The sequence below is a fragment of the Enhydra lutris genome, unplaced genomic scaffold (assembly GCF_002288905.1).
Source record: "Enhydra lutris kenyoni isolate GAN:26980312 unplaced genomic scaffold, ASM228890v2 scaffoldscaffold42, whole genome shotgun sequence".
In the NCBI taxonomy this organism is placed as follows: Eukaryota; Metazoa; Chordata; class Mammalia; order Carnivora; family Mustelidae; genus Enhydra; species Enhydra lutris.
In genome coordinates this window covers 3,313,799-3,331,072 of record NW_019154126.1, presented here as the reverse complement: position 1 = coordinate 3,331,072, position 17,274 = coordinate 3,313,799, and the positions used below count along the sequence as shown (strand labels likewise).

Sequence of the window (17,274 nt, the reverse complement as noted above, 5' to 3'; positions counted from 1 at the left end):
TTTTTTTTTAAAGATTTATTTATTTGAGAGAGTGTGTGTGTGTATGAGTAGGGGAGGGGGAGAGGAAGAGAGAGAATCTCAAGCAGACTCCATGCTGAGTGTGGAACCTGGTGCAGAGCTCAATCTCACATCCCTGAGATCATGACCTGAGCCCAAATCAAGAGCTGGGTGCTCAAATGACTGAGTCACCCAGGCTTCCCACAATTACTTTTTCTGACCACAACAGTATAAAACTAGAAATCCATTACAGGGAAAAAAAAAAAAAAAACTGGAAAAAACACAAATGTGTGGAGATGGGAAAAACATGCTACTAAATAATCGATTTGTCAATGAAAAAATCAAAGACAATATTAAAAAATACATGGAGACAAATGAAAACAAAACCACAATGGTTCAAAATCTTTGAGATACAGTTAAAAAAGTTCCAAAGGAGAAGTTTACAGCAATACCTGCCTACCTCAAGAAACAAGAAAAATCCCTTCACTCACATGGAGAATTTAAGAAAAACAAAGGAGTAATGGAAGAAAAAAGAGAGAGAGACAAACCAAGAGACAGACTCTATAGAGAACAAACTAATGGTTACCAGAGGGAAGGTAGAGGGAGGAGTGGGTAAAATCAGTGATAGGCATTAAAGAGTACACCTATCATGATGAACACTGAGTAATGTATAAAATTGTTGAATCACTATATTGTATACCTGAAACGAATATAACACTGTATATTAACTATACTGGAATTAAAGTGAAATACTTAATAAAAAAAAGAAACAAGAAAAATCTCAAAGAGTTTAACCCTATAGGTATAGGAAGGAGAAAAGAAGAACCAACAAAAGTCAAAGCCATAACAAGGAAAGAAATAATAAAGACTGGAGCAGATAAATGAGACAGAAGATAGAAGCTACCCCCTGCACAACAATAGAAAAGCTCAATGAAACCAAAAGCTGGTTCTTTGAAAAGATGAACAAAATTGATAGAATTTTAGTCAGACTCATCAGAAATAAAGAGGGGACTCAAATAAGTAGAATCAGAAATAAAGGAAAATAAATAACTCATACCACAGAAATACAAAGAATTATAAAGAATATTATGCAAAATCATACGCCAACAAATTGGACAACATAGAAGAAATAAATTCCTAGAAACACAGAATCTTCCAAAACTGAATCATGAATTAATAGAAAATTTGAACAGATGGATTACCAGCAATGAAACTGAATCAGTAATAAAAAAAACTCTCAATAAACTAAAGTCCAGGACCAGATGGCTTCACAGGTGAATTTTAACAAACATTTAAAGAAGAGTTCCTACTGTTCTTCTCAGACTTTCCAAAAAATAGAAGAGGAAGGAAAAGTTCCAAATTCATTCTATGAATGCGCAACATTCTGTGATATCAAAACCAGACAAAGACACTACAAAGAAAGAGAACTACAAGGCAATATCTCTGATGAACATAGATGCTAAAATCCTCAATATATATTATCACATCACATTCAACAATAAATTAAAAAAATCATTTACCACAATCAAGTAGGACAAAACCATAGGTAACATCATACGCAAAAGTGAAAAACTGAAAGTGCTTCCTTTAACATGGATGACGGTGTCTACTCTCACTTCTTTTACTCAACACAGTCCTGAAAAAGACTTGTACTGTGAAAAATATACGACATTCATAAAAGAAACTGAAAATGACACAAATGGAAAGATAAACCATGCTCATGGATTGGAAGGATTAATATTGTTAAAATGTCCATACTATCAAAAGCAATCTACAGATTAAATGCGATCCCCGTCAAACACCAACAGCATATTTCACAGAACTAGCATAATCATCAAATTTGTATGCAACCAAAAAAACCCTTGAATACCCAAAGCAATCTTGAGAAAGAGCAAAGCTGGAGGTATCACAATTCCAGATTTCAAACTATACTACAAAGCTACAGTATTCAAAACAATATGGTACTGGCACAAAAACAGACACAGAGATCAACAAAATAGAGAACCCAGAAATAAACCCTACTTATATAGTCAATTAATTTAGGACAAAAGATGCAAGAATATACAATGAGGAAAAGACAGTCTCTTCAATAAATGATGCTGGGAAAAGTGGACAGCTACCCATAAAAGAATGAAAGTGGACCACTTTCTTATCCCACACACAGAAGTAAACTCAAAATGGATTAAAGGCCTAAATGTGAGACCTAAAACTAGGAAACTCCTAAAAGAAAACACAGGCAGTACTCTTGGATATTGGCCTTAGCAAGATATTTATGAATATGTCTCCTCAGGCAAGGGAAACAAAAAGAAAAATAAACTATTGGGACGACACCAAAATAAATAGCTTTGTACTGCAAAGGAAACCATCAACAAAACAAAAAGGTAACCCACAGGATGGGAGAAGATATTTGCAAATGATATATCCCATGAGGGTTAATATTAAAATACACAAAGAACTTATACAACACCAAAAAAATCCCAACATTACAATGAAAAAACAGAGGACCTGAGTAGACATTTTTTCCGAGAAAGACTTGCAGATCGCCAACGGACACATGAAAAGAAGGGCAATATCACTCCTCATCAGGGAAATGCAAATCAAAACCAAATGAGATATCATCTTTCACCTGTTAGAAATGGCTAGTCCCACAATGACAAGAAGTAACAAATGTTAGTGAAGATGTGGAGAAAAGGGAACATTTGTGTACTGTTAGTAGGAATGTAAATTGGTGCAGTTGATATGGAAAACAGTATGGCGGTTCCTTGAAACATTAAAAATATAAATACCATGTAATCCAGTAATTCTAGTACTGGGCATTTACCCAAAGAAATGAAAATACTAATTCAAAGATATATGCACTCTCAGTTTACTGCAGCATTATTTACAATGGCAAAGATATGGCTAAGTGTCCATTGGTAGATGGACACACAATACACACACACATGCACACAATGAGATATTACTTAACCATAAAAAAGAAAGAGATCTTGCCATTTGTGACAACAGGAATGGCCTTAAAGGGAATTATGCTTAGTGAAATAAGTCAGAGAAAAACAATACCATATGATTTCACTTATATGTGTAATCTAAAAACCAAAACAAACAAACAGACTCTTAAATACAGAAAACAAACTGGTGGTTGACAGAGGGAAGGGATGTTGGGGGATGGGCAAAATAGATGAAGGAGATTAAGAGGTACAAACTTCCAGTTATAAAATAATTAAGTCACAGAGATAAAAGTACAGCAAAGGAATGTAGTCCATAATACTGTAATAATGTTGTATGGTGACAGATGGTGACTTACTGGGCACAGTATAGAGTAATGTACACAAATGTTGAATCAGTATGTTGTACACTTGAAACTAATATTACATTGTATGTCAATTATACTTCAATTAAAAAAAAGCACAACAAACTTTGTGGCACTTTAATGGACCCCAGTCCTATCTTCTATTCCATAGCTCATCACTGCCTCTGAAAATAATAACTGATTTCTAATCATGGCAGGTGCAGAATGAGCTAATTTGCAAAGAATGATGAGTATTTGTCCTAACCTGTCTGGTGGTTCCCTGGAATACGGGTTCAAAAAGCTTGTCTTTATTTTCCCTAATTCAAAACTGGCCTAATTCTAAAGCTGCTTCCCTACAGGCATTTGCTGAAAACATTTACAGGCTAATATCTTAGCCACTGCTGACCAAGGTGACAGAAAATAGTTGGGAAAACATCAGAGTAACTAAAAAGCTGGGGAGGAAAGCTGAGGAATGGGATGCTCTGACATCCCTAGGAATCTAGAAGTCTATGTGCATGCTCAGTGCTGTGAGCATGCTCAAAAAAGACGTGAAAATGACAAAGTTCTCACTAACTGATGACCTTGACTGTCTTTGGAAACACAAAGTAAAGGCTAAGGCAGGGTTGGTTTACAGCCTTCCATAACCAAGGTTGAATATGGAAGGCATCTCCAATACATACACATAAACTTTGCAAGGACTGGAAGAATTTTGGGCTCTAGACATTTAAGGAAACTCTGTCACTAAGCTAATGAAACAGAGATTTCAGTGGCCACACATGACAAAAAATACAGACTTCATAAAATTAGTTAAAAAAAGCACTAAACAAACAACTACAATTAGACCAAATAACAACAAAACCTAGAAAGGAGAGAGAATCTGGTTTCTAGAGTTGCAAAGTTATAATATTCATAATATCTGGTCTTCAATAAAAACAACAAAAATTACAAGGCCAGCAAAGGCAAAAAAGACAATATGTCGCATATAAAGGAATAAAGAAGTAGAAACTGCACCATCATCACTGTTAAATGCTCCTGCATGGACGAACCTTGAAAACATATTGCATGATTGTAATTACATGAAATTTCTGTAATAGGTAAATCCACAGGGACAGAAAGTAGATCAGTGGTTGTCATAGAAGCGGAAGGTTGAGAATTGGAACTTACTGCTAACAGGTAGAGGGTTATTTTACTTTTTTTGGTGTGATGAAAATGTTTTCAAATTAGGTAGTTGCACAACATAGTGAAAAGACTAAAAACCACTAAAATGTATGTAATTTTAAATGGTGAATTTTGTTATGTGAAATATATCTCAATAAAAAAATTGTATGGCTGCCTGGGTGGCTCAGAGGGTTAGGGCCTCCTCTGCCTTCGGCTCAGGTCATGATCCCAGGGTCCTGGGATCGAGCCCTGCATCGGGCTCTGTGCTCAGCAGGGAGCCTGCTTCCTCCTCCTCTCTCTCTCTGCCTGCCTCTCTGCCTACTTGTGATCTCTGTCTGTCAAATAAATAATAAATAAAATCTTAAAAAAAATTCTATAAAAAGCTGGCAACATACATCATATTTAATAATGAAATGATAAAATTTTAAGAAATAATTTCAATGATGAAATACAAACTTTCAATGCTGGAAGTTTTTGAGATTGAAAATGAAACAAGGATACTTGGTATAATCACTTCTATTCTACATGTATTAGAGATCCTAATTAGTACAAAAGAAATGTATAATATACAGATAAATAGAACTGAAAAATAAGTTTAGCAAGGTTGCTGGATATAAGGCAATTATACAAAATTCAATTATATTTGTATATACCAAATAGAAAGTGAAATTTAAGAAGCAATATCATTTATGGTGTCATCTAAAAACACTAAACACCCAGGAATAAATCCAAGGAAAAAATATGCAATATTTGTACACAAAAAGTTGTAACACATATCAAAAAATATTTTAGATGTGAATGAATGCATTTATTCGTGGTTTTTAGAATCAATGCTGTCTCAGTATTATTTCTTCCAAAACTGACCTACATATATTCAATACTCTAAATTGAGTACTTCAGCTGAGTAATTTGTGGAAAACGACAAGCTACTTTGAAAATTTATATGAAAACATAAAGTGGTAATCTTACAGAAGGAAAAATGAGCTGTAGAGTTATTGCACCACGTACTTATTATAAAGCTACAGCAAATTATGATGTAAGGTATTGGCACAAGATGCACAAGACTAAGAGAAACAAAGTAGAAAGCCTGAAAACAGACCCACACAGTTATGAACACTTGTTTTAAATAAAGATGGTATTTATAGAGCTGTAAGAGGCAGTATTTTCATTAAGTGAGCCAACTGGTTTGGAAAACTTTTGAAAAAACTTTACACTTAAACATTACTTCACCCCAAACACAAAAAGAAATTTCAGACTATTGATTTAATGTGAAAAACAGAACATTAAAGCTTGTAGAGGATTTACTAATATTTTTATGACTTTGAGGTAAGAAAAGATTTCTTAAACACAGCACAAAAAACATTAAATATGGAAAGGAAAGGAAAAGCATGATGATTAAAATTAGTAACTTTGGTCATCAAAATACACCATTAAGAGAGTGAAAGGGCAAGCCAGAGTTGGATAAAATAGGTGTAGAAGATCTATTTATGAAATATATAAAGAACTCTTCACAAATCAGTATGAGAAAACACACGCAACCCAATTAAAAAAAAATACTTGACAAGACTTCACATAGGCAATTATTAGTGTCCAATAAACATAAGAAAAATTGTTCATTCAATTTTATTGGTCAAAGAATATGCAAATTAAACTATAATTAGATATCACTATATACCTACCAGAATGGTTAAAATATAAAAGACTTGACCAAGTGTTGGCAAGAATGTAGAGTAACTGGAATTTCCATATCCTGCTGCTGAAGTATAAATTGATAAAAAACATTTTAAAAACTGTTTAGAAGTAAAGTTGAGCTTTACTGCAACTTAACTTCAAAATAGAAATTTACACATATGCATACTAAAGTACAGTAACGTTCACATGAAAATTATTTATTGCAGCCAAAAACTGGAAAAAGCACAATTTTCAATAAAAAAATTCTATATTTCTAAATGGACTATTACACATTAATGAAAATGAACAACCTACTTCTACACACAACAATGGACAAACCTTACAAATATAATACCAAATGGAGAAAAGTAGATGTAAAAGAGTACACATGGAATGTGTTATGGACTGAATGTTTGTGTTCCCCCAAAATCATATGTTGAAATCCTAACCCCCAATGTGATGATATTAGGAGGTAGGGCCTTTGGGAGATGATTAGATCATGAGGGTGGAGCCCTCATGAATGGGATTAGTGCACTTATAAAAGAGACCCCAGAGAGCTCTCTCACCTCTTCTGCCATGTGAGGACACAGCGAGAAGACTGCTGTCTATGAATTAGGAAGAGTGCCCTCACCAGACACCGAATCTGCCGGCGTCTTGATCTTGGACTTCCCAGTCTTCAGAACTGTGAGAAATAAATGTTTGTTGTTTAAGCCACCCAGTCTATTATATTTTTGTTATAGCAGCCTGAATGGACTAAAACAGGATGATTCCATTTAGAAATTTCAAACAGCAGGTAAAACTAATCTATGATGTTAGAAGTCAGGACAGTTTTATCTTTGTGGAAGAAAAGGAAGGTAGAGACCAGGAGGAAGAATGAGGGAGGCTTCTGGCCAATGGCAATGTTCTGTATCTTCTTGATCTTGGCAACAGTTAACTTGGTTCACCTTATGACAATTCACTGAGCTGTGTATTTATATTTTATGTACTTTTCTCTATTTTATTCAATTAAAATAAATTTTTAAAAGTTTATTTACCTGCTTTTTCTGTGTTTTGTTTCTGTTTTCCAGCCAATCATCCATTTGTTCCTCAATTTCTTCTATAGAAGTTCCATGATCATAAGATTGAATATATGCACTTTCTAAAGGTGTATATACAGGAAATTCGGGTTTTGGCTTTTTTACTTTAACTTTCTTCTGTTCTAAAAATGTTTAAGAGAATTAATTATTGAGATTTGTTAAGAAAGAAAAGAATTTTTAACAGTCTATTAATACATCATATCTTGAAAAAACATATACATACTATTCTTTCATTAAAACAGAGTTATATACAATGGAATATAATTCAGCCGTAAAAAGGAATGAAATCTCGCCATTTGCAACAGTATGGATGGACCGCGAAGGGATTATACTATGTGAAATAAGTCAGATAGAGAGAAACAAATACCATATGATCTCTCCTATATGGGGAATCTTAACAAAACCAAAGACCAAACCAAACCAAACCCAACCCCCCTAAAAACCCAGCTCACAGATACAGAGAACAGATTGGTGGTTGTCAGAGGTGGGTGAGGGGAATGGGAGAAATGGGTGAAAGGGGTTAAAAAAAATTATAATTGCTTTGCTATAAATAGCTAGCTGTTTTATTGTGCTTTAGCTACTGCATTGTTTTTAATAAAACTCAGGGTTACTAATGATGAGATGATGATCATGATATAACCACCATGTCAATTTGTATATACCTTTAGTTTTCAAAGTACTTTTTATGAAACATTTCATACTGTCACAATGAAAAAAGCCTGGTCATAATAGTGACATAATATTGGGCAAGTAACTTAAACTCTTAGAACAAGTGTCTATTTTCTCATCTGTAAAAGAAAGCTAAATCTAATCTTCTAAAGTTGCTATGTGGAAAATGATAGAACCCTAACATACCACTTGGTGTAAAAGTGTCTCTTTTTTTTTTTAAGATTTGTATTTATTTATTTGACAGAGAGATAGAGCTAGAGCACAAATAAGCAGAGCAGCAGGCAGAGGGAGGGAGAGAAGCAGGCTCTCCGCTGAGCAGGGAGCCCGATGCGGGGCTCGATCCCAGAACCCTGGAGTCATGACCCGAGCCGAAGGCAGCTGCTTAACCAAATGAGCCACCCAGGCGCCCCTCAAAAGTGGCTCTTGATAAATAGTATATACATTCATCTTTTCAATATTTTAAGAAATGCAAAGTTTAATCTGATGGCATCGGGGCAGTTATTAATAGATGGCTCTTAACTGGACTCTTCATTAAAGCCCTTTTGATTAGAGTCCATATTGAGAAGCAATTTAATTCTTAATTGCTACAGTCAAATTCCATACAGTCAAATTTCTTATAATCATATCTTCACCATTGTGTATTTGCATATTGTCTAATGCTGATGTAATAAAATTAATATAATATTGTCATAGAAATAGATAAATTCCTAGAACAGAGAACCCATAAACATTTTAATTGAGTGGGAAAAGGCTTAAATGTTGGCACAACTGAATACCCATTTGAAGGAAGCTAGCCATCATCTTACACAATACACAAAAATAAACTCTAGTTAGATAAGAGACTTGACTTTAAAAACCCAAACAATAAACACCTTGCAAAAATAAATCTTAAAAACTACAGGTACTATTTAAAGGATGAGGAAATCTTAACTAAAACAGAAATACAGATGCTATAGAAATGGTAAAGGACAGAATAAACAAATCAAGAGAGAAAGAATACATTTGAAAGGAATATGTACGACTCAAAGTACAAACAGATAACTGATATACAGAACATATAAGGAAATACTATAAACTGACAAAGGGATAAGCACCCAACAGAAAAAATGGGCAAAAGTCACAAAAGAACAAATCCAAATGGCCAAAAAACAAGATATACCCTCTAAAAGTTTATCTTTATCTCTAAAGGTTTATCTTTGTCTCTAAAGGTTTATCTTTAACCTCTAAAGGTTAAAGAAATGCAGTTTGAATCAATAACATGATCCAATTTTATACCTATCATATAGGCAGAAATTTAAAAATCTTAAGGTACTGTTGGCAGGGAAAGGGTGATCTCTACATTGGTGGTGGAAATGTGAATTATATTGCAGACTTTTTGGGAAGTGATCTAAGAGAAACTGTTAAAATTAAAAAAAATTTTTTTTTCTCCAGCAATTCCCTCAGAAATAAAAGCATTAAAATGTAATTGTATGTAAGTACATGGGTATATATGTATGTCTGTATGTTATTTGTTATTCATAGAGATACAAAACTGTTAACTTAGTAAATGTATATTAATAGGAGAAATGACTGAATGATTGCTGGTGATGCATCTATACTAGGGAATATTAAATTTTCATCAAAAGATATTGAAGTAAAGCTATACCAACTGACTTACAGAGATTTTTATGAGTTTGAGTAATAAAAGATGGAGTAAAGCATGTAAGATTCTCTATTTGCAAAACAAAATAATGCCTCTTTAAACCTCTACAAATTCTTGTGTATACATATTCATCTAAATGTATTTTATTATTATTATAAAAGCATGGAGAAAAATATAGATAAACACCTACAAGGTATATAGGAGGTAGAGATAAAGAAAAGAGGAAGCACAGAGACAATGAAGGAAAAGAGAAGGAACATATCACTAAAAAATAAATATATATGAATGTATATTTATGTATTTTTACAAAGTTGTAGATATAAATATAAAAACAAAATTTAAAGATATACAACATAAATCTTTAAACATAATTTCTAAAATGAATAAACCCACAGCTTATAAATATTCACTGATTTCTTGCTACTTTACTAATACAAGGCTAAGAATGTAGCATCTAACATTTTGCACTTGGCAACATCTTTCATATATTAAAAAAATGTGTTTTCAAAACATGTCTAAGGGAAAAAAAGACCTCTATTTGCTAACTACCCTCATCTTTCCTGCAAATTTCTAGTGTCAATAAACTCTATGTAATTAGTATGTGCCCAGCTATCATCAATTTTGGTGTTATAAACACATCCCTATTCATAGTTCATCCAAGAAACACAAATCTAAGAAATTTTTTTAGCAGCATGATGAATTTTATAGGGAAATTCTTGAGTTAAATAAAAAAAATAAAGACTATTTTTGCTGGAAGAGTCTTTATTTTTATTTTATTAACATATAACGTATTATTTGTTTCAAGGGTATAGGTCTATGGTTCATCAGTCTTACACAATACACAGCACTCACTACAACATATACCCTCCCAATGCCCATCACCCAGTCACCCCATCTACCTACTCCCCTCCCCTCCAGCAACCCTCAGTTTGTTTCCTTAGATTAAGAGTCTCTTATGGTTTGTCTCCCTTGGAAGAGTAAGTTTTACTGAAATTTAGTAAGTTATAGGCTTCAAGTTAAGATAGATTGGTTCTTAATAACAAGCCTGACAAAGGCTAGAAACAAAAACTAGCCAACCAACCAAACAACAACAAAAATCAAACAACAAAATCCAAAATAAATCAAAAAAGAAGTAAAACCCATGATACCTTAAGTGTCTAGTGACTGAAGAGAAATGGTTTCCTCTCAAAAGAAAAATTTATTCAACATGATTGTCAAAGGAATGAGAAATGAGCCAAATAGCATTTTAAGGGGGTCCTTCCATTTAATGCTCTTAGTCAACAAAATGATGCAGAGTTTGGATCCAGCAACAAAAACAAAAACAAACCAAAAAAACTCTGGCCTAAGTAGCCTACCTTCTCATATATTTGGAAACTTACACTAAACAATTCAACTAATAAGTCAGTTACTTAGATCAAATACTTCCTGTCACACGTTGCAGAAGTGTTTATTATGCTAAGACACATTTGCTGAATAGTAATTTGGGCTCTTTGACCATGAACCTGAGGATAATTCTTTAGGTCTTGATTAACACTTGTACCTCTACAGTTTTGAAAACAGTGGAAAAGAGTTCAAACTGAGCAAAGTCATAACATCTTAACTCATTACCTTCTTTTTCTAGCAGGCACAGAGAATTTCTCCTTGGAAATGCTCAGACAGTAGCGCAGCAGCTATTAATGAATGTAACTTGGAAGAGGATAGGAAGGAAGTTTTAATCAGTTTTGAGCACTATACTTAAAATACAGAATGATAGACAGAAATACAGATGATGTCAGAAAAGTTATCAAAATAGTAAGGAGATTTGAAATGTCCTTAATATAAAAAGTGGCAGAAAAATGAGAAAACAAGAGGTCAGAAAAACTAGGTTCTGTATCGTTAGTCATGTCAATACATTAGTACTTCCTTCACATTACTGACCTCTAAGTCTCCACCTGTAAAACGAAATATCTGCCCTACCTATCTCACAGCACAGTTGCGGGAATTAAATCCTGACTTGTACAGGAATGTGCTCCCAATATTAAGGAGAATATTTAGAACTATGTGCTAAACTAAGCTCTTGATAAAACTCCTTTCGCTTCTATCTGCTTCTTCCAATATAGTTCCCATTCCTTCAACCTCCTGGGGTTCCAAACCTTGGAGCTAACAATTTCCCCTTCTTCTTATATCCTGTATGAAATCCAGTAGGAAATCTTGTCTCTAACTTCAAAATACATAAGAATTCCATTTTGTTACTTTTATCACTCTGATCCAAGCCATCATCATTTCTTGTCTGGATTCCTAAAACAACTCCCAACTGATTGGTCTCCTTGTTTCAAGTCCTTGTTTCAATCTGTTCTTAACCTCACAGGCAGACTTCTTAGAACATGTATTAAATCATGTCAGTCCTCTGCTCAACCTTCCTAGGACTTGCCATTCCAGAGTAAAAGCCAAGTTCTTACAGTATAAGGCTCTAAGTGATTTATGCCTCCCATCCTCACACCATTCATCATTTATCTGACCTCATTTTAATACTCTCCAGCCTCCTGCTGTTCCTCAAAAACATAAAGCTTTCGGGATGCCTGGGTGGCTCAGTTGGTTAAATGTGCCTTCAGCTCAGTTCATGATCCCAGGACCCTGGGATGACATGATCCCAGGGTCCTGGGATTGAGTCCCATATCAGGCTCCTTGCTCAGCCAGAAGCCTGCTTCTCCTTCTGCCTTCCACTGCCCCTGCCTGTGCACACTCTCGCTCTCTCTGACAAATAAATAAAATCAACAACAACACATAAAGTTTTCATCTGTTGCCTTTACTGAAACCCACTCCCTCACCAGTCTTGCTTACTCCCTAACCTCCTGCAGGTCTTTTCTCAAATGTCTCTTCATTACTGAGGTCTTCTTTGTCCCTGCAGCAGGCCTGCCATGCTCATTCTATTGACTCTTTCTACATGGGCAAAATTCTTTTTTTTTTTTTTTTAATTTTTATTCATTTGACAGAGAGAGAGAGAGATCACAGGTAGGCAGAGAGGCAGGCAGAGAGAGAGGGAAGCAGGCTCACCGCTGAGCAGAGAGCCCGATGCGGGGCTCGATCCCAGGACCCTGAGATCATGACCTGAGCCGAAGGCAGAGGCTTAACCCACTGAGCCACCCAGGTGCCCCGGGCAAAATTCTTTTATTTAAAAAAATTTTTTTAGGTTTATTTGAGAGACAGACAGAGAAGGTAAAGGGAGAGGGAGAGAAAGTCTCAAAAAGACACCATGCTCAGTGTGGAGTCCTACATAGGAGCTTGATCCCACAACTCAGAAATCATGACCTGAGCTGAAATCAAAAGTTGGGCCACCAAGGCACCCCATATGTGGGCAAAAATTCTTACTTATTTTGTTCGCTACTGAATTCCCAGTGCTTGGGACAACATCTGGTGCTAAATAAATAGTGAATGCGTGAATGAATGAATGAATGGAAAAGCTCTCACTGTGGACAGATCTGGGACTAAAACTCAGCTTCTGCAATTTACTAGCTCTTTTGCTTAAAGTCCTTTTGTAAAATGGGAATAATGGTAATACTACATCTCGTGAATTGTTAATGAGGAGTAATGATTAAAGCAGATAAAATGATTAGAATGGTACTTAGAATATAAAGAACTTGTAAAGAACTGCAAAAACATAGTATTCTCAAGATTTAAAATTTACTATCCTAATATACATAATATACACAATATACATCATATACATAAGATTAATGAGGAGTAATGATTAAAGCATATAAAATGATTAGAATGGTACTTAGAATATAAAGAACTTGTAAAGAACTGTGCAAAAACATAGTATTCTCAAGATTTAAAATTTACTATCCTAATATACATAATACACATAATATACATAATATACATAAGATTTAAAATTTACTATCCTAATATACATAATATACATAAGATACAAAAGAGGGGAGTTTTGGAGAAAGGAAGAAGTCCTAAAATGCATATGTGGGCCAGGTGAAACAACTAAAGGAAAAGGTCAAAGAAGAACAAATTAATACATAATTTTCTAAGAGTTTTATTTCCTTTTCAATAAAAAAAGCCTGCCAGATGAACAGGAAACTTTGAAGGTAGGAGTAAGATCATTTATTCATTCACTCACATTTCATCCAAGTTTGTGAATTTAGTATATGCCAAGAATAACGCACATTAAGAATACAATACTGTGGGAACAGTTCTATTTAAAAGGGATTACCTTAACTAGAAATTATGTGGTATCTAACTACTATATTTTACCTTATATTGCTTACATACTTTTATGTACTTTCAGGATTTTAAGATGGGTGATTTTTTTTTAAAAGTCCCTAATACTATATTAGACAATTGGTAACTTAAATGACTGGTGATTCTAATATAAAACTATCAAGAAACTAGGATGGTGTCACCAGAGTACCATATGAGCTCAAGTTATAGACCAGGCTTTTGTTTTTCAAAATATTTTTCCTAAAAGGGGAACAAGTTATAGAACTGACTGCTTATGAAGTATGTCATATTACTTAGCTTCTCTCAATTTCTTTATTTTGAACACTAAAGTACTGCTTGAAAAAAATGTACATAAGCTAGAAGCCACCTCTTCAGGAGTAATTTTGCCTCCTTATAGAGAATCAGTTATAAAGAAGCAAATAAGTAAATGTAGTTGTTTATATTTAATTCTGGGGTACTGTATCACAATTGCAAGTGTTTGATGCTTTTGTAAAGAAGGATTTAAAAAATCACTTTAAAAAAGTAATTCAAAACTCCCAATTCTAAAAAAATGGGGTAAAAGTGCTTTTTCATACTCCTCCTCCTAACAAAATGGAAAAACCCTAAGCATTATATATAAAACAAGCACAGGAAGGCTGATTTTTGAAGAGAAGACAGGCCAGCTAGGTATGGCGGACATGACGAACACCGAGGTGGTGAGCGCCCTCAGTTTCCTTGCATAGTAAGACAAACTTAGGTAATAATGGATTTACACTTCAAGCAAATAAGGGACAGAATTGTGACCAACATTTTCTTGCCAGCGAAGGCTAACAAGAAGCCTAGACTTCTGCCACTGTGAGGCTGTAATAATGCCCCCCAAGCTCCCTACCAGGAGGATGTGGAAAAGACTTTCCTGCTGAGAGATAATAAGGATCCCCTTCCCCTGTAAAGTCAGTGATAGGGGTAGGGCTAACGTAGGCTAATGGGAAAACTAGACTTCCATGTCTACCCAGAGGTAATGAGGCATCCCTCCCCTCCCTGCCACGGTGGCTTCAGAGAAAGCCTTGAGTCAGTGCTTTCACAACTGCCCAGAAGTAAAGAGACCAACCTTCCACAGCATCAGCAGAGGCCCGGTGGGGAACTGTAAGTGGGCATTCTTGCCTATCCCAGCAAGGGGATGTCAGTTGAGTGTTATCAGTGTGGCCTATTGGCAAGCGAGAACACCCACACTTGCCCAGCCCTAAGAAGATTCACAAGCCCCCTCTCCCTCAGCTGTAAAACAGGCCGTGGACTTCCTGAGTGTAACAGTGTAATAGGGCAGCATCTTTCCCCTTTTTCAGTTCAGCTAGAGCATTGTCAGAGAACATTAGCTAAGATAGAGTATATTCAGAGTATTATAACATAATACCCCAAATGCCGAAGTTTTTTTTTTTTTTTTTTTTTTAAGATTTTATTTATTTGAGAGAGAGAGAGCATGAGCATAAGCGGGGGCGGGGGGAGTCAGAGGGAGAGGGGGACACAGGCTGCCACTGAGCAGGGAAGCCCCACACTGACTCCAACTCAGGGCTCAATCTCAGGACACCTGGGAAATCCCTCATCATACCAAGAATCGAGAATATCTCAATTTGGATGAAAAAGATAATCAACAAGATGAAAAAGAGATCCGAAGTATTTGACTAGGATTTTATAGTAGCCATATAAAAATGGTTTGATAGTAATGAACATTCTCAAAATAAATGAAGAAATTAAAAATCAATAGCAAAGACACAGAAGACATACAGAAAAACCAAATGGAAATATCAGAACTGAAAATGTGCTAACTAAAATTAAAAATTTAATGACTGAGAACTCAGCAGAAAAATGGAATAAAGTATTCCGTTAACTTGAGGAGAGAATGATAGAAATTGTCTAATCTGAAAAACAGAGGGGGGGGAAAAAAGAATAGAGTCTTGGGGACTTTGGGGACTATAACAATACTTCATTAAACAACAGCAGAATACACATTCTCTTCAAATGCCCATGAGATATATACTAAGCTAGAACCTATCTTGGACCATGAAACACCTCAACAAATTTAAATGAATTGAGATGATACAGAATGGGTTTTCTGACAAAAATGGAATCAAACCAAAAATCAGTAAAAGAAAGATAACAGAAAAATCCCCAAATACTTGGAAACTAAACAGCTTAATATTTAAATACTTAAGTAATCCAGGTTATCAAAGAGGATGTCTCAAGGGAAAAAATATTAAACTGAATCAAATGAAAATGTACTGTATCAAAATATGTGGGACACACCCAAAACAGTGCTGAGAGGAATTGAAAGCACTAAAAGCTTACTTTAGAAAAGATGAAAAGCCTCAAGACCTTAATCTAGGCTTCCACATCAAAATCAAACAAAATAAAAACAAGCACAAGAGGGGCGCCTGAGTGGCTCAGTGGGTTAATCGTCTGCCTTCAGCTCAGGTCCTGATCCCAGGGTCCTGGGATAGAGCCCCGCATCGCATCGGGCTCCCTGCTCAGCAGGGAGCCTGCTTCCCCCCACCCCTCTGCCTGCCTACTTGTGATCTGTGTGTCAAATAAGTAAATAAAAAATCTTAAAAAGAAAAAACAAGCACAAGAAAGCAGAAGGAGTAATAAAAATAAGAGCAGAAATAAATGAAATAGAAAACAAAAGCAATAGATTAAAAAAATCAATGAAACAAAGAATAAGCTGTTTGAAAAAGATCAATAAAATTGACAAACATCTGGCAAAACTGAGAAAGAAAAAAAAAAAAAAAAAGAGAAGTTACCAGTATTCACACTGAAACAGGAGAAATCACTACAAGACATGCAGACATCAAAAGGATAAATTAGGATTAGAAACTATACACACATAAATTTGACAATTTAGATGGATTGACCAATGCCATCTTGAAAAATACCAACTACCCCAACTCACCCATAAAATAGATACAAAAAGAAGTATTTGAGTAAGCCCTGTAATTATAAAGGAAATTTAATTTGTAATTTAAAAACTCCTAAAATATAAATATCCAGTCTTAAACAGTCCCACCAGAGAATTCTATCAAATGTTTACAGAATTAACACCAATTCAACAGTCTCTTTCAGAAAATAGAAGGGAGAATGCTTCCTAATCCCTTATATGATGTTAGTACTACTCTAATACCAAAATCATACAAAGACAGTACAAAAAGGGAAAACTAGAGACCAATATCTCTCATATAGGTACAAAAATCTTTAGCAAAATATCAGCAAATAGAATTTAGCAATGTATAAAAAAAATTACACACTATGGCTAAATGGTACTTACTGCAGGGATGTAAATCTAGTTCAATATTCAAAATTCAATCACTATAATCCACCAAATTAATAAGCAAAGAAATATCACATGATATTAATTGATACAAAAAAATTAACAAAATTCAACACCTAGTCATGATAAAAAAACTTAGAAAACTAGGAACAGAGTGAGAGTTCCTCAGCTTCATAGAGAGCATCTAACACAAAACCCCTGTAGTTTACGTACTTCATGGTAAAGTGCTAAATGCTTTCCACCCAAGGTTGGAAACAAAGGAAGC

The 17,274-nt window shown here is 34.8% G+C and overlaps 1 protein-coding gene across 1 annotated transcript in view; it reads right to left on the bottom strand.

Annotated features, from left to right (window-relative positions):
- The window catches only part of LOC111155601 (DnaJ heat shock protein family (Hsp40) member C1), a 224,017-nt gene that overhangs the window by 109,610 nt on the left and 97,133 nt on the right, over positions 1–17,274 (bottom strand). Inside the window, exon 8 of the mRNA XM_022515864.1 lies at positions 7,150–7,313. Within this exon, the coding sequence (XP_022371572.1) occupies positions 7,150–7,313 (164 nt within the window). The remainder of the gene's footprint in view (positions 1–7,149; positions 7,314–17,274) is intronic.